General features: G+C 48.7%; 1 protein-coding gene across 1 annotated transcript in view; it reads left to right on the top strand.

Moving 5' to 3' along the window:
- LOC142574676 (uncharacterized) overlaps nucleotides 1–5,479 on the top strand; it is a 5,586-nt gene extending 107 nt beyond the window's left edge. Inside the window, exon 1 of the mRNA XM_075683711.1 lies at nucleotides 1–5,479. This exon is cut by the window's left edge and continues 107 nt beyond it. Coding sequence (XP_075539826.1) covers nucleotides 1–5,479 — 5,479 coding nt within the window.
- The last annotated feature ends 18,613 nt before the right edge of the window (nucleotides 5,480–24,092 follow it).

Here is a 24,092-nt window from a genome sequence, read left to right as displayed (position 1 = left end):
GCAGGATGGCGGGGAGCGCATGCGCACGCTCCCTCCTGTGGACCGAACGCTGCAGACTAGGAGTTACATCGATGAACAGCAAGCCCTACGCAACTCTGCGCTTGTGTTAACCGAGGTGGCTGTCACCAACTCTAGCGGCGACGTAAACAATGCTCAAACGGCGCCGGGTGCCCACACGGCTGCGTATAATTCAATGTGTCTGCAAGCTGATGAACGGCCACCTGACTGCCATGCTGCCCCTAACAACTCAAGTTATGAGCATGCTGGAGCTACGAGTCGTCCTATGAACTTACGAGTTGATCCGCATCCGCTTGTGCACGCCCCAGCACACAACAGTTCAAGCTCAGAGCTAGCCGGTGTCCTTAAGTTCCTGTGCCGCAAAGACCTTGTTTCAAGCGGTCTTATCAAGTTTGATGATCGACCTGAGAACTTTCGCGCTTGGAAATCATCGTTCAAGGGTGTTGTCAGAGATCTAGGTCTTTCTGCCCAAGAAGAGCTAGACCTTCTCATCAAATGGCTTGGCCCTGAATCGTCACGTCAGGCTCGGAGGTTGAAATCAGTGCATGTCGATGACTTTTCAACGGGCTTGAACGTTGTGTGGAAACGGCTCGACGACGTCTTCGGGCGCCCTGAGGCAATTGAGGATGCACTACTGAAGCGGCTGGAAGACTTCCCGAAGATATCTCACCGGGAAAATACCAGACTCCAGGAACTTGGCGACCTCCTGCTAGAACTCGAGGCTGCGAAAACTGACCCGTATCTTGCCGGTCTTGGCTATTTGGATACCGCAAGAGGGGTCAACAAAATTGTATCGAAGTTGCCATCTGGACTTCAAGAAAATTGGATGTCGGCGGGATCGAAATACAAGAAAGATCATGACACTGCATTTCCACCCTTTTCTTTCTTTAGCAAATTTGTTAGAGATCAGGCCAGCATGAGGAACGACCCGAGTTTCATCTTGAATCCACAAAATGCCTCGTCCGAATTCAATCAAAGGAAGGAAGACAATGCTACGAAGACCACGCGGCAAAGATCATCTGTGTCAGCGAGGAAAACAGAAGTGGATCCTGCTTCTGCCAAGATTAATCAAGGTGCCACTGCTAACGAACAGCAACCGGAATCGAGGGACTTGAAAAGGTGGTGTCCATATCACAAGAAACCTCACCCTTTGGAAAGGTGTCGCGCCTTCCGTGAGAAAACATTGGAAGAGCGGCAATCTTTCATAAAGAAGCAAGGGATCTGCCTACGATGCTGCTCATCCAAGAACCACATGCAGTGGCAATGTCAGGCAGTTGTGATATGCCTCATATGCGACAGCGCCGACCACGCCACAGCGCTTCACCCAGCACCGCCAACCTCAGAGCCGTCAAGGGCTAGTGGGTCTGATGACAGTACGACAGATGACTCAGAAAGAAGAGTCACATCTAGGCGTACCGAAGTGGCAAACGCTGGCAACAGCACAAAGTCGTGTGCTAAAATCTGCCTCGTAGAGGTGACCCATGAGACTCAGCCTGAGAAGGCAGTCAGAGCGTACGCGATTCTTGACGACCAGAGTAATCGCTCGTTGGTTAGGCCAGAACTCGTCAACGATTTCGGAGTGAAGGGGACGTCTACGCAATACACGCTCCGCACTTGCTCCGGCAGTACTGAAGTGATTGGAAGAGTCGCTCATGGTTTTTTCGTGCAGCGCATGTCAGGCGAAGTCAAGTTTCCTCTTCCGCCTCTCCTCGAGTGCAAGGCAATTCCAGAAAGCAGAGATGAAATTCCGACACCTGACGCTGCAAGGCACTATCCGCACTTGAAGTCTGTAGCAAATCACATTCCGCCTCTTGAGGAGGCTGGAATACTGCTCCTCCTTGGCCGGGACATCCTAAGAGCTCACAAGGTTCGTCAGACAATCAACGGACCCCACGACGCGCCGTATGATCAGAAGCTTGACCTCGGATGGGTCATTGTCGGCGACGTTTGCGTTGGTCGAACGCGGGAAACGGGCAGCGTCAACGTGTTCAAGACCCATGTGCTGTACAGTGGGCGACCATCTCTTTTTGAGCCGTGCCAAAGACATTTCTTTGTTAGGGAGGCGCCGATTCTCTACTCTGCGGATAAGGTCTCAAAATATTTACGATTGGCAGCAACATTGGATGACACCCTGGCCCCGAATCTTTTCGAAACAACAGAACTTGACAACCAGCGTGCTCTCTCCATGGAAGACAAGACATTCCTCAAGATAATGAATAGTGAATTCACCCAAGACAAATTAAACAATTGGGTCGCCCCTCTCCCCTTTCGCACACCGAGAAGTCGGCTTCCGAACAACAGAGAACAAGCTCTGTCTCGTCTGCTCTCGCTACGGCGTTCCCTGCGAAAAAATCCTGAAACAAGGGAACGTTTCGTGAACTTCATGAACGAGCTCTTCATCAAGGGTCATGCGGAGGAAGCTCCACCACTTCACGTGGACGAAGAATGTTGGTATCTGCCCATATTCGGCGTTCACCACCCCCAGAAGCCTGATCAAATCCGAGTCGTATTTGACTCCAGCGCTCAGTATGAAGGGGTATCTCTGAACAACGTTCTCCTGACCGGCCCTGACCTGACGAATAACCTTGTGGGGATTTTGATATGCTTCCGGCAAGAACCAGTTGCGGTTACAGCAGACGTCCAGCAAATGTTCTACAGCTTCATGGTTCGCGAGGACCATCAGAACTACCTGAGGTTCCTCTGGTTTAAGGACAACGATATATCCAGAGAAATCATAGAGTGCCGAATGAAGGTTCATGTTTTCGGCAACAGCCCATCGCCAGCTGTTTCAACGTATGGCCTTCGACGGACTGCCCAACAAGCTGCCCCAAGATTTGGTGAAGATGCCAGGAAGTTCATTGAAAGAGATTTCTACGTCGATGATGCGCTTAAGTCTCTTCCGAGCGAAGAAGATGCCATTAGTCTGCTGCAAAGAACGCAGAAAATGCTTGCAACAGCTAACATAAGGCTTCACAAGATAGCTTCGAATAGGCAGAATGTGCTGAATGCATTTCCTCGAGAGGACCACGCCCAGGGACTGAAGAACCTCGACTTCGGCACAGACGCGTCGCTTACGCAGAGAAGTCTCGGTCTACTGTGGGACATAGGCGACGACAGCTTCGTCTTCAGGGCTCCTCGTCAGGACAGGCCATATACGCGGCGAGGAGTGCTGTCGACCGTCAACAGCCTTTACGATCCACTAGGGTTTGTGGCTCCAATAACGGTTCAAGGCAAGTACCTTCTCCGTGACCTCGTGACGAAGGGCTATGACTGGGACACGCCGCTTTCGGACGAGAAGAAGCAGAGATGGGACGAGTGGAAGAACTCTCTCCAGACACTACAGCACCTTCATGTGCGAAGAACGTATACGCCAGTCTCGACACTTGAAGCCGGAAGTAGGGACATCCATGTATTTTCAGACGCGTCCACAAGGGCCGTCGCAGCTGTGGCATACCTACGCGTGACTGACAAGCAAGGAAACAGACACGTCGGATTTGTCATGGGAAAGGCCAAGCTTGCTCCACAACCAGAACACACCATCCCAAGGCTTGAGTTGTGTGCAGCAGTGCTTGCTGTAGAGATGACCGATTCTATATTACGAGAATTGGACTTCCAGCCGAACTCGGTCACGTTCTACACAGATAGCAAAGTGGTCTTGGGTTACATATACAACGAAACACGAAGGTTCTACGTGTATGTGGCCAACAGGGTGCAGCGGATACGTAGCAGCACGCAACCTGAACAATGGAAATACGTTCACACAGACGAAAATCCAGCAGACCACGCCACTAGAGCGATTCCAGCGGCACAGCTTAAGAGCACGAACTGGTTGTCCGGACCTGATTTTCTCTCACGACGAGAAGAGGAAGCACGGTCGTCGAGCTTCATCCTCCTAAATCCTGACGAAGACAAAGAAATACGCCCTGAAGTCTGCACTCTGGCGACGGAGGTGAACAAACGACAGCGACTCGGAGCCGAACGCTTTCATAGGTTCTCGAACTGGAAATCTCTCACTCGTGCTGTAGCAAGCCTGATCCAGGTTGCCCATCGCGCAAAGAACGCATCACAAGGAGAGGTAGCTCCCGTTGAGGCGCTCTCCAAAGCCAGGCTCGTCATCATTCGCGCAGTACAGCAGGACGCATTTTATGAAGAGATATGCTGTATCCAGAGAGGAGAGCAGGTTCACAAGACAAGCTCGCTTCGAAGGCTTGACCCATTCTTAGACGCCAACGGCTTGATCCGCGTCGGCGGCCGCTTGAACAGAAGCGACCTGCCAGACGATGAGACACACCCTCTCTTAATGCCGGGTCGGCACCATGTGGCAACGCTTCTCGTGCGCCACCACCATGAATGCGTGCAACACCAGGGCCGACACTCCACAGAAGGAGCCGTACGAGCTGCTGGGTATTGGATCGTCGGAGGTAAAAGGTGCATCTCATCCGTGCTGCAAGCATGCATTTCATGCAAGAAGCTGCGAGGGCGCTTTCACGACCAGAAGATGGCTGACCTTCCGGCAGACCGAATCAGCACAGATCCTCCTTTCACGAATGTTGGAATCGATGTTTTCGGTCCCTGGATGATTGCCTCTCGCCGAACGAGAGGTGGTGTTGCAAACAGCAAGCGCTGGGCAGTCATGTTCACTTGCTTAAGCATTCGCGCAGTGCACATTGAGCTGATCGAATCAATGGATACGTCGAGTTTCATTAATGCCTTCCGAAGGTTCCTAGCAGTGCGAGGCCCCATCAAGCTAATACGCTCTGACTGCGGGACCAATTTTATCGGAGCTTGCAGAGAACTTGGAATCAGCGCAGAGGGCATTCATCGCTCACAAATAGGCAAGTTCCTCAGCGGAAACGGCTGCAAATGGATATTCAATCCACCGCACGCGTCCCATATGGGCGGTGCGTGGGAGCGGATGATCGGCATTGCACGCCGCATTCTTGACTCAATGCTCATGCAGTCACGTCATCAACGACTCACGCATGACATTCTTGCAACCTTTTTGGCAGAAGTTGCAGCCATCATTAATGCCAGGCCCATAACTCCTACTTCGTCTGACCCCGAAGATCCCACAATCCTAACTCCGGCGACACTCTTAACCCAAAAACACGGAAGCGCATCTGTAACAACTGGGCAGTTAGATACAAGCAACCTCTACAAACGGCATTGGCGTCTCGTGCAAAACCTGGCTGACGAGTTCTGGAAGCGCTGGCGCACAACGTATGTCACTACTTTGCAGCAACGCCGAAAATGGCAAGCAGCAAAACCCGACCTCAAAGAAGGCGACGTCGTTCTACTCAGGGATAAAGAAGCGACCCGCAACGACTGGCCCGTAGGAGTGATTACGCGAAGCCTGCTCAGCGCAGATGGAAGGGTGCGCAAGGTCGAGCTGAAAACAGCCAAAGACGGGGTTGTGAAAACATTCTTCCGACCAACAACAGAAGTTGTGCGTTTGCTGTGACCGTGATATAGTGGTGGCGTCTTAACAACGAAAGACACCAGACGGGGAGTGTTCTGTGCGCATCGCGAATGCACGGCCAGACTTTTCTTTCAAGAGGGAAGCGAGCCTTCCTTACTTTTATTGCTTTCTCTTTCACTGGCCCCGCGGACTCCGAGCTGTGCGCGAAAGAAAGGACCCCGCTCCCTCCGTTCGGTTCCTGGAAGTGACCCAGTGACGACGCTTCGGGCTGTCGGGTGTTGTTTCCCGGGCCTGGGGGCGGCGACGGGGATGGAAGCCGCGGTTGGAAAAGCGCGGGACGGGCAGACTCGCCCCACCGGCCCTAGAGAACGGACCACTTTTTTACGGGGCTAAAACTGAACGTGTTGTGTATTTTTAACTTGCCTTTTTGACCTTCTCAGTGTAATTGAAGTTTGTTTTGAATGTTCAACTGCGTTCGACCCGTTATCTAGCTGGACAGCGGACGCTTTGATCCCGTCAAGTGCGATCCGCGAGGCCAGCATAGTAACCGCCCGCGCCCTACATAAGGCGGGGTGCGGGAGGGGGAAGACCCGTCTTGACAGATAGTAGTGCGTAGTGATCTCATTAAACGTAAGCAAGGGTTCCCCGCGGGGCTGAGGGACTGCTGAGGCGGCGCGGTCAGTGAGTCCTCGCGCGGCCTCGTGTGCGCCCTCGTTAGGGTTAGAGGGAGAACCCTCAATCGACCCCAAGTGAGCGGGAAACCAAAATAAAGAATGCGGAGAGATACTTTTGGCGCTTTGGAGAATGCGGAGGGCCTGGGGGGAGACCATGCCGGTTTGGTAGGCCTTAATGGCTGCCTTGGAATCACTATATATTGCCTCTCTGCGACCATCGAGCACAGCCAGCGCGATTGCAACCTGTTCGGCTACCACGGGCCTTGAAGTGCGTACCGTAGCGCAGCAAGTGAGCCTTGAATTGGAGTCTACGATGGAGACGGCGAATGCCTCTTGTTGGACATATGCCGCGGCATCCACGAAGCTTGCCTCAATGTGGTTATTGCGGACATGCTCGAGTAGAGCTCTACCCCTGGCCCGACGTCTGCCGACGTTGTTTGCGGGGTGCATATTGCGGGGCAGGGGCGCGATGTGCAGTTGAGACCTGATGTCGCTGGAAATCCGCATGGCGTCAGGGCACTGGTCGACAGGATTGAGGCCCATCTCGTCGAGTATCTTGCGGCCCGTCGGGGTGCCGGATAGCCTGAGCAGCTGTGAGCGCTCTTGTGCCTCGATAATCTCTTCGAGCGTGTTGTGGACTCCGAGCTTCAACAGGTTTTCGGTTTGGGTGCTTGCAGGCAAGCCGAGGGCAAGCTTAAAAACCTTTCTGATGAGTGAATTGAGCTTGTTCCTCTCAGCCACATGCCAATTATGCATGGCCGCCGAGTATGAAAGGTGGCAGAGAACAAAAGCATGTATAATGCGGATGAGATTTTCTTCCTTGATTCCCCGGTGCCTGTTGGCGATCCTCCGAATGAGGCCGAGAGCACTCTCCGTCTTGGCGGTGATCTTTCTGAGTGCGGTTCCATTGGAACCGTTAGACTCGATATACATCCCCAATATTCGGAGTGAGTCCACTCTAGGCACCGGAGACCCGTCACCAGTGAAAAGCCGTATTTCGCTTTCGGACACCGGTTTCCAATCACGATGGTCGCCACCTCTGGGTCTTTTCTTGTAGAGAAGTAGCTCAGATTTTGATGGAGAACATCTGAGCCCAGTGGGGCGGAGGAAGCGCTCGGTCGCATCGATGGCGCTCTGTATGGCGGCTTCAACTTGGCCGTCGCTCCCGCCGACGCACCAGATGGTGATGTCATCTGCGTAGATAGTATGGTTGATTCCTTGAATCTTCGCGAGCTCCTTAGAAAGCCCGACCATTGCGATGTTAAATAATGTTGGCGAGATGACTGAGCCCTGAGGCGTGCCGCGTGAACCGAGGGTGATCCCTTGCGAAAGGTATCCTTCGATCTTGAGCTTGGCAGTTCTCTGGCTAAGGAAGGATCGGACGAAGTCGTAGACCCTCTTCCCGAGCCCGAGGCCGGCAATAGACTGGAGAATGAACTCGTGTGAAATATTGTCGAATGCCTTCTGCAGGTCTAGTCCAAGGATGGCTCTGGTATCTCCCGTGCTCCGGTCGATGATCTGATGCTTTATCAGCTTCATGGCGTCCTGTGTCGAGAGGCCGGCTCTGAAACCAATCATATTGTGGGTGTACATGTCATTGGCCTCGATGTGCACCTTGAGCCGGTTGAGCAGGGCATGCTCTGCAACCTTACCAACGCAGGACGTCAGGGAAATTGGTCTTAGATTCTCTATTCCTGGTGCTTTACCGGGTTTGGGGATGAGTACCGTGCAGGCCGCCTTCCACTGTGTGGGGACCTGTCCACTGCGCCAGACTTCATTAATTCTTTCAGTGAGGAAGTCGATCGACTCATCATCGAGATTCCTCAGCATCCTGTTAGTGACGCCGTCTGGACCAGGGGCAGATTTGACGTTGAGTGAGAAGAGGACATCTCGGATCTCGGCCGCGGTAAAGTCCTGGTACAACTCCGGCACCGCACACCCCGCGTAGTCCGGGAACTGGGTAGGGGCAGAACTATCCGCGACCGGCAGGTACTTGTCTATGAGCCTGTCGACAATCGACACGTTAACCTCTGTTACGTTAGCCTCTGTTAAAACCCAAGTGCTTTGGCATGCCTACAGGGTCTGTCCTGAAAGTAATCTCAGTGAATTTATTGTCACGCGACTGTACGTCGGAGCGCAGTCTAACTGGTTGAAACTGGTAGTGGGGAACCCGGCTAAGCAGCGCTCCATCGCTCCATCGCTCAGTGTTCTCCGAGCAAAAAAAAAAGAACTCTCACGGACTTGTCCATCCTACACTCTGGTCCGTCCTACACTCTCCAAGAGAGTGTAGGACGGACCAGTCCGTGCGAGTTTTTTATTATTATTATTATTATTGTGCAAGTGAAAATGCAGCACTCGTTGCGACCAAGTTTTGCGCGAAACTTGGCAGGACCGTTGCAGAAACTGTTACTTTGCTCAAGACTGCTTACAAAGAACGTGCCCTGTCAGATCGGCAAGTGTTTCGGTGGCACAAGGCCTTTTTGGAAGGCCGGGAAGAGGTCGACGACGAGGATCGCGTCCGACGGTCATCCACGACCACCACGGCTGACAATGTGACGCGAGTGAGGGAACTGTTGAACTCAGACCGATGATTAAGTGTTTGTTTAATGGCCGACATGTTCAACATTCCGAAAACTCAAGTTCATGAAATCGTTACAAAAGTTATCGGCATGTGGAAGGTGTGCGCAAAAATGGTTCCAAAAGTGCTCGCAGACGACCAAAAGTCACGCCGCGTTGAGACGTGCCAAATAAACCTCGACATGTGCAAACGTGATCGAAAATTTTTGGACAACGTCACCACAGGTGACGAGACTTGGGTACTTGAATATGACGCGGAGGCCGAAACGCAATCATCGGAGTGGCACACGCACTCGTCCCCTCGCCAGAAGAAAGCCAGGATGAGCAAATCAAAGATCAAGATCATGCTCATCATTTTTTTTTACATTCACACACTGGTTCATCACGAGTTTGTAGAACCAGGAACCACTGTGAAGTCCAAATATTATGTGGAAGTCCCCGAAAGATTGAAACGCAGGGTTCAACACATCCGGCCGGACATCGCAGACAACTGGAAGTTGTACCACGATAATGCGCCGGCCCACAGTGCATTCATCGTCACAGACCACGTAGTTAAAACAGGGCGTGCCAACGATCCCCCAGCCCCCGTACAGCCCGTACTTGGCTCCCCCCGACTTTCTTTCTGTTTCGACGTCTCAAATCGCCCCTGAAAGGCAAGCATTTTGGGACAGTGGACGGGATCAAAGCAGCTTGCACCGCAGCATTCAAGGCCATTCCGGAGCATGACTACCGCGACGCATTCGAGAGCTGGAAGTCTCGTTAGAGCCGGCGTATCGACGCAAAAGGAGAGTATTTTGAAGATTCTTAAACACTTGTAACGATACATTCAATAAACGATTTTTAATGGCCCTACTGACACTACGTTGAGGACAGACCCTGTATATGCGCAACGGTATAAAAAAGCACATGCGCAGGAAGAAGAGTAGGTGTGCGGATCGGGCCAGCAGACGCTCACTAAAGTTCACTATATAGCGGGAGCTAGTACGTAGCTCAGAGCACGAACACTTGCCGGACACCTCCCCCGTACATTCTTCCGCCATTTCATTTCTCAGCAGACGCCACTTTCCCAGAAACTACGCGCCTACTGCGTGCAGCATCATTCCGCCGGAACGTCCCCTGCACTCGCGAGCTTCCTTTAATTATAACGCATCCAACTCGCTTTTTACGCGCGTCTAATAAGCACCTCGCGACGGCCCTCCTGCGCTTCTTGCTCGAGGAGCGTACCTCCTCTCGGCCTATAGTGGTGTTTCGCGCTGGTTCTCTCCGCCATTAATTTGATTAACCGGCTGTCAGAAATTAGCTATCGCGCAGCCCAGGAAGACGGAACTACCGCGCGAAAGTGTGCGATGCCGCGGCAGTCGACACGTAAACAGGATGTAAATCACGTGTACGCGGAGAAAGCCGGACGTTCGGAAGCACGCCGCCGCCGGAAAGCCCGACGGAAAAGCCTGCTTCCTCGATGTTGGCATGTGTGGCAGTTTTGCGTATGCGGAAACGTCGCAAACGTCTTAAGTATTGCGCCTGCTGTTATAGCCACTCAATTAGGCGCAGGTATGTATTTATTTAGTTGTTGTTTTTCAAAAAAGGGATTGAAATGTACGACCCAGTTGAAAAAAGGAAAAACACGGCAGGAAATTTCAGTCTGTCGTATTTTGAGACGTTCTGTTGCCTGAAGTTCTGTATAGGGTGATGTACTATAGTTCTTGATCAATATTGAATTAGAAAGATGACAGAGAGTTCTATAGGACTATGAAAATTCGTCAGTGAAAAAAAAAAAGTGGAAAAAATAAAGAGAGGCGGGTATTTGAACTTACGGCATAAAGCTTCTGAACCCAATGTCTTACCACTGCACCACGCCGAATTTTGTCTTCCTTTATGTCATGGATTTTTTTTTTTTACCATGTCAACGATAAGAGTTTCTGTCCACGCTGGTGTTTACACTTGTGCGTTAAGCATCAAGGTGCGCTTTCACTCCGTCACGTGAACTGGGCTTCACTAGAAGAGCAAGAGAGAGAGAGAGAGAGAGAGAGAGAGAAGAATGCAGAGAAAGGGGCAGGGAGGCTAGAAGAGCAAAATTGTTCTTCTACTATCGATAAGTACTCCGTGTAGAGCTGGAACATTGATTTCGCTTTACGATATCTGCATCCGTTAAGAAATTCGTTGTTACTGCTGATTTAGACAGCGGCATCTCGCTCTTTATACACTTCGGAGCGCGCACATAATTTGTGTGTTCAGCGCAAAATAGTATACATAAGCATTCGTGTATGAGTGCCCATTTAGACAGCGTACCGGTATCTCGCAATACCGTCCGTGCCAAAATACTGGCACCCGAGCGGGACAGATATTCACGTAGCTTTGTGGAGCAGTTCGTCCAAAACTTCTTTTCCGCTTGACAAAGGCTTATGCAATATTTCTGGGAAATTAACTAGTGTTTCGTCGTAACATCACGTGCAAGTCCACGGGCCCGTCTGTGACATCTTACAAAATAAAACAAAACGCATACGCAGCCGTAGCCGCGGATGCGATGATTTCGATCAGCGGCCGATTTTGAGGAGTCCGGTATGGGGCGACTGTTTGCATGTGCCCCGTCGTCACGGCACAGCTACGACGATCGGCCACATCGAATTTAACACCGGCGTCGGCGCTATCAGCGGTGCCTGATTCCGAGAACGCACATTTGAAAACACATAGAACAGCACATTTGAAAAACACATAGAACAGTATACAGTGTGCACCACCGATGTGAAAGTGATGGCATAAAATTTCGAAGCGTCGCGATGGAAAGCATTTATGTCGCAACGTCAGAACATATGTAGTTGCGATAGGAAGTGTCACATTTCTAACGCCGCGGCAGAAAGCGTCTGTCGTCGCGACAGAGAGTTCCTGTTGCGACATCAGAATCGCTGTCGCGATAGAAAGTCGTTGCTGCGACTTCAGAACTCTTGGTCGTCGCGACAGAATGCTTCTGTTGCGACGTCAGAATTTGTCGTAACGTCAGAAGTGTTTGTCGCAACTACAGAAACATCAGGAACTTCTGTCGTTCGACAGAAGTTTGAGTAGTCGCGAGAGAAAGTTCTGTAGTTGCGACAGAAATTTCTGTTGTCTTTTCCAACCTGGCATGCAAAAATAGTCTAGTCTACTGAATACCGGGCGGCCTTATCGTCATTAATGAAGCCGCACTAGTGGTTAAGGCAAAGATAAAAGACGTAAAACGAAGAAAGTGCACAAATAAATTCCCGGGTTGCATGGTTTTATAACATGCTAACCAGAACTCTATTAAAAGACTTTGCAATAGAACGGTGCAAGACTGAGCCCTATATCCTATAAGTGCTTCCTACCGCTCAAGACTCAGATGATGATGACGATGAATTCTGGATGATCCCTTCGTAACGGGCGGGCCGCTTTAAAGCGCCCCAGCCGGAGAATATAATATAAAATAATACTTATATATATGAAAGTGATTGCCTTCAATCACAATCCGCGGAAATTCTTGAGAAACTTAGCGTCTTCCACAGCCGGGGGGTGGCGCGGTGTTCGACTCGGCGAAGTGGATTAAGAGCATCGAGTGGAGGATCCCTTGGGAATAACGGGGGTGAGTGAGCCAGCAGCCTTCCGGTGTGTGTACCTCTTGAAAATAAATCAAGCGTGTTTACACAGCATTGTAATCTACGACAAAAGAAGTTTTGCGATTGTTGTATACCCGATATTCGAAGAAAGATTCACCTGAAAGTCAATGCTGTATGTGCGTTAATTTCTGTGACACTTTGTCCCGCTGTCCCGCGCTGCAAGTTATTCAGACAAAAAAACAAAACGGGAATGAGCGATAAAGCTTACACAAAACAAAGAGCCGCCAGATCAGACATTGAAGAATCGAGAAAATGTATTTACCAGAGAAGTGGACCTGAATCAGCATCTTGGTGGTGCACTTGAATTTACTTTCTCTTTGGAACTGGGTGGTTTATATGAGTGTATCTGTATTCGATGTTTATACCATCCCGTTTCAGAGATGGCTCGAGTTTGCCGGATTCCTCGACATTTGCATTTGTCAACTCCCACTTCAGTACACGAAAAACTATTCTAGTATTCCGCGCAACGTGGTCAACTATACGGCCGAATTGTTTTATCTATATTCTGTCTGCGGTAATCTTTCATATATATTTAGATATAGAAACAACCGTTTATTTACTATGATACAGTATTGTAAAAGTTGAAGAATGCTTTATTTTTTCACATAATCGCCATTTCGGTCGACGCATTTTTGTAGACGCTGCGGCAGCTTTACGATGGCCGTGTCATACCAGCTCGCCGCCATGTCCTTCGGGAAGCACTGAACCTCATCTTTCACCTCTTCGTCGGACCAGAACCGCCGCCCAGACAAATGTTACTTCAACTTAGGAACACGTGGGAGTCGCTCGGTGCCAAGTCCCGACTGTGCGGCGGGTGGGTTATGACGTTCCAAGAAAAGTTTTGCAGGAGGTCGACGGTTTGGCGGGCGACGTGTGGGCGTTCGTTGTCGCGGAGAATGCTTGCGCCAATGCTCAACATTCCTCTTCTGCGGTTGCTGAATTGCCCGTCGGAGTTTTTTTTTTTTTTCAGTGTTTCACAGTACTCGTCAGCGTTTGTTGTTGTCCCAGCAGGCAGAACGTCGACCAGCAGTACCGCCTTACGGTCCCAAAACACAGTTGCCGGGACTTTACCCGCAGTCTGCAGTGTTCGCTCGAATTTTCGCGGTTTAGGCGCAGTGGGATGCCGCCACTCGCGTGACTGTTATTTTGTCCCAGGTGTTAAGAGGAACGCTCGGGTTTCGACACCCGCGACAGTCGAGTCCAAGAAGTTGTCCTTTTCTCTTCTGCATAGCGGCGAGGAAATTCGCGGGACTCCCTTGCCGTTTGTGGTCTTCTGCTCAGCGTATATGGTCTTCTGCTCAGCGTACACCGCGGGTATATATACCCGCGGTGTACCCATCTTGCGCACACATTCCTATATTGCAACTTTTCCGCTAGAGTCCTGTGGGCGGTGCTTCGGGGTACCTCGGGAGACGAAATGCAGGGAGCATCCGTAGTGATCCTGCGACCTTCGCGCATGACTTCCTCAAGGAGCCTTCGCGACTGTCTTGTCGGAAATTGACGGCCTGTATACCGCTCCTTTTATTTTCTTTGTCGCGTATTTCAGTAGGACAGTTGGCGCCATTTGACGATGCATTTCGTCTGGTTTAACGCATTTTGTGCCCAAAAATTGAATAACTGCGCGAACTTCGCTCTCGGCGGCAGCGTTCAACGGGAGCTCCATATTGAGTGGCATGCCAAGCCAAGCCAAGACTGAGCATCCGAGCGAAGCGGGCACGCCCTTATTTGGGAGTGGAGTGCGGCCAATAACCGGATTAAGAGTTTCCTTACGTCCCCCCACAAGAAATTGGAGGCCTTTTTTTTTATATGGGATTGCCCACATCGACACAAGAAGCACAAAATTTGGTTATTCTCAGTGACTCACAGGCAGCACTTTTGTATACCTTAGCAATTTAAGTGTAATATTTATATATCCACCGCTAGCGTATGAAACGTTATGACAAATTATTAAAGCAAATGAGGCGCAGCATACCACTCCCTTTAAATGAATACCGCCACACTGTAAAATTACCCGGCAATTGTGCAGCTGATGCAGCAGCGAGAGATATATGCACATCAAGAGAATACGATCACCACATTCCCCATAACTGAATTTGTACTAAATTAGAAATACGTTGCACTTTCAACCGATGCATCTGATCTCAGTAGCATAGCAAGGGAACATGGTTCGTTAGAACTGATAAGACTTCAGATCTCCATGATAACGATTCCTTCGTTAAATTTCGCATACCGATCTAGCTCAACAGGCACCTCGAGACACCTTTTTCACCGTCCTGAAACTAGACATCGCGCGCAGCCAAAATATTCTACAGATATAAAATGTACAACACCTGCTCTGAGAACGCACGCAACCACTTCAAGCTAAGAAGTTGTCCGATGTCTAAACTGATGAGGCTTCGTAGAAGTAGTCAAATGAGCCCTAATAAGCTGCCGGGACCGTGGCCCACAATTACTCGTCAAAACAGAGCGCCGACTGCTCCTAACGAGTTTTTTTGCATGTCGCTCATATTGAGGAGAAATTCCAGGATAAGGAATTAGTGCACGTTTTGCCTGGGGAAAAACAACAGCAACAACAAAAAACATTGTATGCATGTGGAATTTATGTACCTAGATGCTGTAGTCATTTTCTCTCATGTGACGTTTTGCGCATCTGTATTGCACTTGTAGTGTTTGTGATATTTAGACTGTGAAATTTATCGTGTACTTTTCTCTTTTGTGACAGCTTATGTGTTTGTACGGTATAAGTTGTGTTTGTGACAGTTAATAACATGTCATTTTATAATGTCTTTTTACCTTTGAGATATTGCAAGGTACAGTTGTGAGAGGTACAGATGTGAAAAGGAGTATATACTTCACCATGCGTTGGTGCCTACTTCTGACATCTCCTTACTTATTCATGTAAATAAATAAATGAAAATTTAGAAAGAAGACTCAAATGGTGACGTGCGCGCAGCCAACTTTAATTTTCTAGTTTTAATGGAAAACGTAGTTTAGTGGATTTGTACGTTCTAATTTTGACTCGTTAATTGTGCGCACGTTGTTGCTGCTTATTAAGTGACGTAAATCTGAAAAAAAAGTGGGTCCCTTAAGAGTGCCATCGATCCTACAAACATCAAAAATATACATTCACGCTTTCATAAAAATTTTAGGAAAGAAGTAATAAAAGAACAAAATATGTGTCCGTAAATTATCGTGCGGCCTGTATGCACTCAATATTAAATCCACCGTATTTCTTTTTGTCTTAAAGTACTTGTTATTATTCCTCTCTTGCTTGTGTCCCACTGTGCGTGCGTTACTAGAATCAAACTTTTTTTTTTCTGTTAAGTAAAGCGCTCTTTGTTCAGATTAGTTCGACTGTTCCATGGTGAGGGCATTCTTGCTTTTCGCACGTACACGAATATTTAAAGGCGAAGACTTTCGGAGATAGAGCTTCCTTTCAGGCCGTTTCACGCGTAAATCAAGGATAAACATAAGCGGATTTATATATAGCAGAATTATGCATAGATGATTATGTATATGGTTTTGCGGCGCAAGACCCAGTAATGGCCAAAGAACGCCAAGGAATATAAAATTACGCGAACGAGGGAGCGTTAGACAGCGATATAACTTTTGCAGGTAATCTCGAGGAGCTTAGGCCACGCAAGCTTTAAGGCGCTTATTTCAGCAGTTACTATCTAAACGCACGGGAACGGAGGAATAGTAGTTCTCCGCGTTTACTGCACAGGATTTTGATGATGTTCGTTGGATTTAAAAAGTGGTTAAGGACCTACCGACTGTGAAGAGCAGGGGCCGAATTGACAAGGCTTCTCGTGCATAAGTGTTCTATGCCATCGGTCACCATCTTCCCTGGCAATCCTGATGTCCAGCATCAGAATTGGCAGCAATTTTCTAGCTCGAATATTTCTAGCGTGTGCGAGCATTTTGTGAATACTGGTCCAGATTTTTATTTTATTTGGGCTATCCATTTCTCTTTACAAACATTTCAAAAAATGCCGAGAATAAAAAAAAAACAGAAATGAAGCACCACGTCTGCTACTGTATACTACAACAGCTTAAAACGATATACCACAATTCCGCAGTGCTAACACATTGAAACATCTAAAGCAAACGAAATTTCAGGATGCTTAATCAGCGCTATCAAATTTATTCTAATGTTCTTTTGTAGAACTTTCGCAAACTCTTTATTATTGCTTTTTTTTTTCATTTCCTTATCTGCCCTTCCCCAATTTTCCCCTCTCTCAAGCTTTTGCAAACACTCACGTGCATCGGAATAGAGGAATCGGAGTTGGCTCTTAGGTAAATTTTCTTCCTAAAGCCGGTTAATGGAAGCACGCAACAGAAATGAGATGGTTGTTGCGTACCAGACCTGTAAACGTAAAAGAGAAAGATAACCGATTACAATTACTTCAATAAAAAATGTAACTGGTCACAGCTGCCGATTACTGCCCCACAAAAGTAACAGGGCAATACTATAAGGTAGCCGATTACTTTTACGTTATTTTCCTTCCAGGTTTAGTCAGGTTTTGATAATATGGCACGAGTACCATAAGTATATAAAAACAGCTGACTTGGCTCCTTCAGTGCATCGTTGCCGCCATTCACATGTTGTTTATGTACACTTACAATTGTTCCTTAAAGTTACCGTCGCTCGTCTTCCCTCTTTTCCTTTTAGTTTAAACACATCAGCAGCGGCACTGAAAACTCGATCGAATGGAGCCATGTAAGGAATGGCGGTGTTGTAGCATATAAACACTTTACGCACGAGATCTTGGTAGCACAATGCCGCTGTACTCTCGCTGGCACCTTCTATGAACCGTGGCGCTTAGTCGTAGTGGGAGCTCGAAGAAGACGCTCCTTGAAGGCAAAAGCTAAAAAAAGAAAACGTGCGTGGCTGGTTTGCTGGCAACAATTACTGAAGTGGCCATTGGTGTGGAGTCATAGCAGGCCAGTTCAAGTCGTCGGCCAACATCTGATGGAGCTCTTAACGACTCTCTTCACTCGTTAGTCGTTTATAGACTTAAACCAAAGAATCATAAGGGGACGCCAGTAGAAGCTCACGTTCCTCGAAAAGGTGGACAAATGTGCGATGTAATTAAAATTATAACCACTTGCCCTTCAGCCCTCAAAATACTGTTTCTGTTGCATTCGCAAATTAAGTGTGTGCGAGTCACATGTGTTGCGGACAGACAGGAACATGTACGCTTTTAACGACCAAGAACTAGTCTGTATGAGAGAAATCAGAGTCTGCGCTTTGCGAAGACTAGAGCAGCAACCCTCACCGGCTATGGACGGCACGTAAAAGGCACCGCCAAGAGAGGTGTGCAAAACTCGGGTTTGCCTGTCGAAACAGGCGCTTCCACGACCGAGGCTGCCGCGTTGGACGATCACGGGCGTCCTACACTGTTGTGTCTGCCGAATTCAAGCGTTAAAGGCTGCGTCTCCTGTCACAGCTTGTCTACCCAAGGAAGTAACTGGTTACGTGTAATAAGTTACCGAAACATGTATTGAATCACAATGACTGTTACCGACTAAAAACATGTAATTAATAAATTACTATAGTACTAAGAAATGTAATTTATTTCAAGTAATTAATCGCGTGTGACATTATGTACAAGTCTGTTGCGCTCCAAGTAATTTTGCTTCAAACATTTACCACTTTCCCATCTCGCAATGTCACCGTACCCTAAGATATTTAACCCATTATTGCCCCTTGAGTTGATTAATGAAGCAGTGGATATGAGGTGTGTAATCTGCAGTTTTATCACTGGCTTTCACAGATATGCTCATGTTCACCGCCGCTGATGACTGTTCTCTCCAATGAACAAGCCTTCGAGAAAATTTGCTCGTCTTCTTTACGATAGCTGGTGTAAGCGACCCAACTGCTGCTTCAGAAATGTATAACGCATCAAGCTAGCTTGATCCGAGTTTTTTTTTTTTTTTTTACCGTCCTCTTCAACCAGGAATCTCAAACACGCAGACTAAATTAAGTTAGATTCGGTGCTCTTGCGTGCCAAAACGACTATCTGATTATGAAGCACTCTGTAGTGGGGGAGCTCCGGATTAATTTTGACGACCTGTGGATACTTAACGTGCACGGCACACAAGAGTGTTTTGTATCTTCCCCCCCCCCCCACTAGTCTAAATGCAGTCGCCGTGGATGGGATCGAACCCGCGACCTGGAGCTCTACAGTGCAACGCCAAGCTATAGTGGGCTATACCGCGGTGGGTTAAACACTATAGGCTAAGCAGGCCGCAAGGCCTGCTTAACCCTCGTTGGCATTGCCGTGTCACATCTTCTCTATACAGGTTGCACTGTAAAATAATTTACACCCTTAAAAGTGAAAAAGGGTGTAAATGTGTCCATAACTCACACCCTTAGGGAACCCGTTATATAAATAACACCCTAAGGGTGCGAGTTATAGACAGATTTACACCCTTTTTCACTTTTATGGGTGTAAATTATTTTACAGTGTGGTCGCATATTATTGCATATTTGGGTAGCCGTTTACGAGCGCTCATGGCTGTGCTACGACGGTGGTGAAAGCAGCTTTGCAGTTGTATCATCCGCGTATGGAAGTGATGATCGCGCTTCCTTCAGAGGAGCCCGCTTGCGGCAACAGTAACGGGCAGTTTCCCTTTTGCTTGACCTTTGTAGCATTGCCAGAGCGCAATCAAACGACCACCCGAGTATGTCATTAGCGCGTATAGGCCTGATCCCGAAAACACCACAGTGCCGGCCCCCCAAGTTAGTTTCTGCACTATGTGCTATAGCTTACACCTCTCCACACTATGGACTTGCATTCCAGCAACATGAATAATTAATCTTCCTTGTAAGAGTCAGTTTTCGTCACTTCAATTACATAAGTAAAGAAAAAAAGCTACACACTCACTTTCATAAACATTGTCCTCTTGTCATGACCTTTTTTTACTGTTTCAGGCATTCAGTGAATGGACCGCCGCTTACAGATGCCACCGGAATTCAGGCTGTTTTTTTCTGTGTAAGGTCCGATTGCAGTATTTGTCGAAGAGTTCTTGCAGATGATCGATCCGTTTTCGCCGAGTCGATAACTATGCTTGCTCTCGCGTCTATGTAAACGGCTCCTTCAGGCGCCACCTCGCTACCCAAACAAAACTCCCTGTCGTTAATTAATTTGTGCGGTGCCTCTGGAGAATACCGAAACGCTCTTAACCTAGAGCCGCTCTATTTGCCTAGGCAGTTTACCGAATGCTCGCACACAGCGTCAAAATAGCATCAGCACCGTCTATGCCGCCGCCTCCTGCAGGTGCACAAGCGCTCATACTTCGCGCTGTACAGAGGCGGAGACCGCGGTTAATGTCTGCGACCCTCATTTCCGGCGGACGTTGCCGACGTCTCGCCGACGCGGAACACACAGCGTTGCGTGGATGCCAGGCTGGCCGGCCGCGGCGCTGTGGTCAAGCCTCGCGGTGCTGCCAGCTTCCTGCTGCGAGTGGCAGCCCGTGGGCTGCGGCGGAAATTAATGCTGCCGCAAAATACACCCTCCGCCGCTAACCTCTGTGCCGGCAGATCCGAGCACAATCAATGCGTCGCGGCTGCGCAAGCCGCTCGGAATTCCTGCAGCGGTGCCGGACGCGTCCAAGTCTCCAAGGTCGTTCCTTATGGAAATCGCCCGAAGGTGGAGGGAGGGCAACGCGATGGGGAAAGGCTTGGACGTGCACGGAACGTGTGAGACGGGGCAATGTTTCTTTCTTTCTTTCTTTCTTTCTTTCTTTCTTTCTTTCTTTCTTTTTTTCTTTTTTTCTTCCTTCCTTCCTTCCTTCCTTTCTTTCTTTCTTTCTTTCTTTCTTTCTTTCTTATAGTGCAACTAGTGCTGTTGGGTGTGCTATAGTTGGCCGCTCGAATAGGGAAGCATGTTACCAGAGCAGTCGCTTGGGGCACGACGAGTGGACACGAGGTTGAAATCGGAAGGGCAGATGTGGACGATTCTCGCCCCTTACTTGTGTACTCGGTGTTCCTGTGTGGCCTTCCTGTGCCTCATTGTAAATTGAGCTGGTAATGTATTTCACAACTCTTGTAGTGCGCACACCATCCTCGCTCCCAGAGGGGAAGAAAGAAGAGAGAGAGAGAGATAGGCCGTTATGAGGTGCCTTCATCTAACCTTGCAGTTAGTCTGCTATGGAGAAAGGGGACGAAGGAGGAGCATGATGGATAATTATGAGGATAGAAGGAAGAGGCGAAGCTCACGGGCGAGTGGGTTTACTCAAAGCCCAATCCTACAGCTCTTAAAGAACTATTGCGAGGCCCGGATGACCTTACTTTATCCCCACCAAGGCTGTCGAATAACTTGTTTTGACTACGGTTGCTTGTCGGGACGGTCAAGGGCGACAGCCGACGAGTGCCGATCGTGGACGCTTGAAGGGCTTAGTATATGCCTGTATCTTGGTTGGATAAGCTGCTGGCATTTAGATCCACCGGTGTAAAAAATATATATAATAAACTGCCATAAGTAAATAGGCTCTTAGTTGACCTTAAATAACTTTGTGTAATGGAAGAGGTGGAAATGTTTAATATCACAAGGCAAATTAGGTTGGGGAGTAGTTAGGAGGGCTGCTGTTCCGTGGTTCAGCAAGAGTGTCTGTGTCAGCAGTTTGTCGATGCACTGTGCCTAAAAGAAAAACGCCTAAAATCTTCATACCGGCCTCAGCACGGAAGGCTTCATACACATCGCTTTACTTCTTGAAGATGTGCGGCCTGAGTGAGCAGTTTTAATGCGTTTGCCTTCGAAGTATAAGACAGACAGACAGACAGACAGACAGACAGACAGACAGACAGACAGACAGACAGACAGACAGACAGACAGACAGACAGACAGACAGACAGACAGACAGACAGACAGACAGACAGACAGACAGACAGACAGACAGACAGACAGACAGACAGACAGACAGACAGACAGACAGACAGACAGACAGACAGACAGACAGACAGACAGACAGACAGACAGACAGACAGACAGACAGACAGACAGACAGACAGACAGACAGACAGACAGACAGACAGACAGACAGACAGACAGACAGACAGACAGACAGACAGACAGACAGACAGACAGACAGACAGACAGACAGACAGACAGACAGACAGACAGACAGACAGACAGACAGACAGACAGACAGACAGACAGACAGACAGACAGACAGACAGACAGACAGACAGACAGACAGACAGACAGACAGACAGACAGACAGACAGACAGACAGACAGACAGACAGACAGACAGACAGACAGACAGACAGACAGACAGACAGACAGACAGACAGACAGACAGACAGACAGACAGACAGACAGACAGACAGACAGACAGACAGACAGACAGACAGACAGACAGACAGACAGACAGACAGACAGACAGACAGACAGACAGACAGACAGACAGACAGACAGACAGACAGACAGACAGACAGACAGACAGACAGACAGACAGACAGACAGACAGACAGACAGACAGACAGACAGACAGACAGACAGACAGACAGACAGACAGACAGACAGACAGACAGACAGACAGACAGACAGACAGACAGACAGACAGACAGACAGACAGACAGACAGACAGACAGACAGACAGACAGACAGACAGACAGACAGACAGACAGACAGACAGACAGACAGACAGACAGACAGACAGACAGACAGACAGACAGACAGACAGACAGACAGACAGACAGACAGACAGACAGACAGACAGACAGACAGACAGACAGACAGACAGACAGACAGACAGACAGACAGACAGACAGACAGACAGACAGACAGACAGACAGACAGACAGACAGACAGACAGACAGACAGACAGACAGACAGACAGACAGACAGACAGACAGACAGACAGACAGACAGACAGACAGACAGACAGACAGACAGACAGACAGACAGACAGACAGACAGACAGACAGACAGACAGACAGACAGACAGACAGACAGACAGACAGACAGACAGACAGACAGACAGACAGACAGACAGACAGACAGACAGACAGACAGACAGACAGACAGACAGACAGACAGACAGACAGACAGACAGACAGACAGACAGACAGACAGACAGACAGACAGACAGACAGACAGACAGACAGACAGACAGACAGACAGACAGACAGACAGATAGATAGATAGATAGATAGATAGATAGATAGATAGATAGATAGATAGATAGATAGATAGATAGATAGATAGATTTTATTAGAAAAGCAGAGACGTCAGCCTGAGATAGCACGCTCTGTCTGGCCTGCTACTCTGCAGTGGGGAGAAAGGAAGGGGGACAAGAAAGAGTGATGAAAGGTGACAAGGAGTACAGGAAGAAGGTATGCATGCGATAGCACAGTGGTTTTCCTAAAGCCTTCCGTCTAATCTGGTGACCTTCATATAGTCAAGAGCAGGCCTTGTAGTTGTTGTTGCTACTGTGGGATCACACACTGGGGGAAAAATACTTTCAGACAATGCTGGCCTTCCATTGCCTGCCAGCGTTGAATCCAACGCGTTCCGCTGCGACGAGTAGAGCATCCGATCGCAAGACAAATGCTGGGGAGTCTCAGATGTTTGGCAGCATTCACAGTTCGCACTGTCCGGACGGCCGATAAGATGTACACGTAGCTTCTATAGGGAAGGCGACGCCCAGGCGAATCCGGTGAAGCACCTTTGCGTGACATCGATCGTTTGACTTTAGCCGGGAGGTGAAAAGTCCTGCCAGAGTCTACTTCCCGTAGGCGCCTGTACCGATGGTCTAGTTGAGCCCCGTAATCTTCTGTGCAGTCTCGCATGAGAGTTTATATCACTTCGCGAGCATGGAATCTTTGTGTCGACCGCTTTAGACACTGCGGTTCTTGCTTCTCCGTCGGCTGGCTCGTTGCCGGCCAAGGCACAATGACCAAGTACCCATCTGAAGGTTTTTGAGCGACCGTTCCTCCGCGTAAGGTCGAATATCAGTAAGACGTCTAATGATATAGCACGCAGCACTACCATGGCCTCTTCTCGAGAGAGGCTCGGTGGTTTGCAGTGCTGATCTTGCGTCAGAAAGTACAGTCAATGTACGCGGTGTCAGAAAGGAAACAAAGTGGACAGATTTCCGTGTTTTAACAAGTTCTGCAGCTGAAGATTTGGGCTCCAATTTGTATTGGCGGGGTGTGCCCAGTAGACGGATCACAAAGGCCGCGGTCGATCCGTCTGTGTATGTGCGCACAGAGCCATCGTACAGCCCAGCCAAGTGGGCCGAGGTCAGATGTTTAAGGTCAGTGGTAGCGACATGGGGCTTCGTCGAAATGCCGGGCATGTGAAGACCCGCCATTTGACAATGCAGTGTCCACGTGCGGCGGCACTTCAGAGATGTAGTTAGCGGCGAAGCCTGAGGAAAAGATGTGTCGAAGTGGAAAAAAGTGTATGTGGAGTGAGAGAAACCGGCCAAGTGTTTACTTAACGTGTTTACTTAACGTTTCCGGCTGGTAGACCAGCCGAAAACGTTATGTAAACATGTTAAGTAAGCAGTTCGTCGTCTCTTTTCTGCATATACCCAGCAAAATTTTGCCAAAGCTTAAAAATATGCAAATGTCACGTAGCTGGACAGAACAAAACTAATAGTGTTTGCCGTCGCTTGGAGATACTCAAACTATTTTTTTCGTTCCACCTATTTCGATAATTAGTATTATTTATAAATTATACAATCAATCAACCTCTCGGATATTATAGTTAGATTAAAAGTGTAAAGGAGAATATTGTACAGCGACGTGAAAAACTCCCGATAC

The sequence above is a fragment of the Dermacentor variabilis genome, chromosome 3 (genome assembly GCF_050947875.1).
Source record: "Dermacentor variabilis isolate Ectoservices chromosome 3, ASM5094787v1, whole genome shotgun sequence".
NCBI lineage: Eukaryota > Metazoa > Arthropoda > Arachnida > Ixodida > Ixodidae > Dermacentor > Dermacentor variabilis.
Note: the sequence above shows the minus strand (reverse complement) of the source record. Positions and strands in the feature narration are given on the sequence as shown.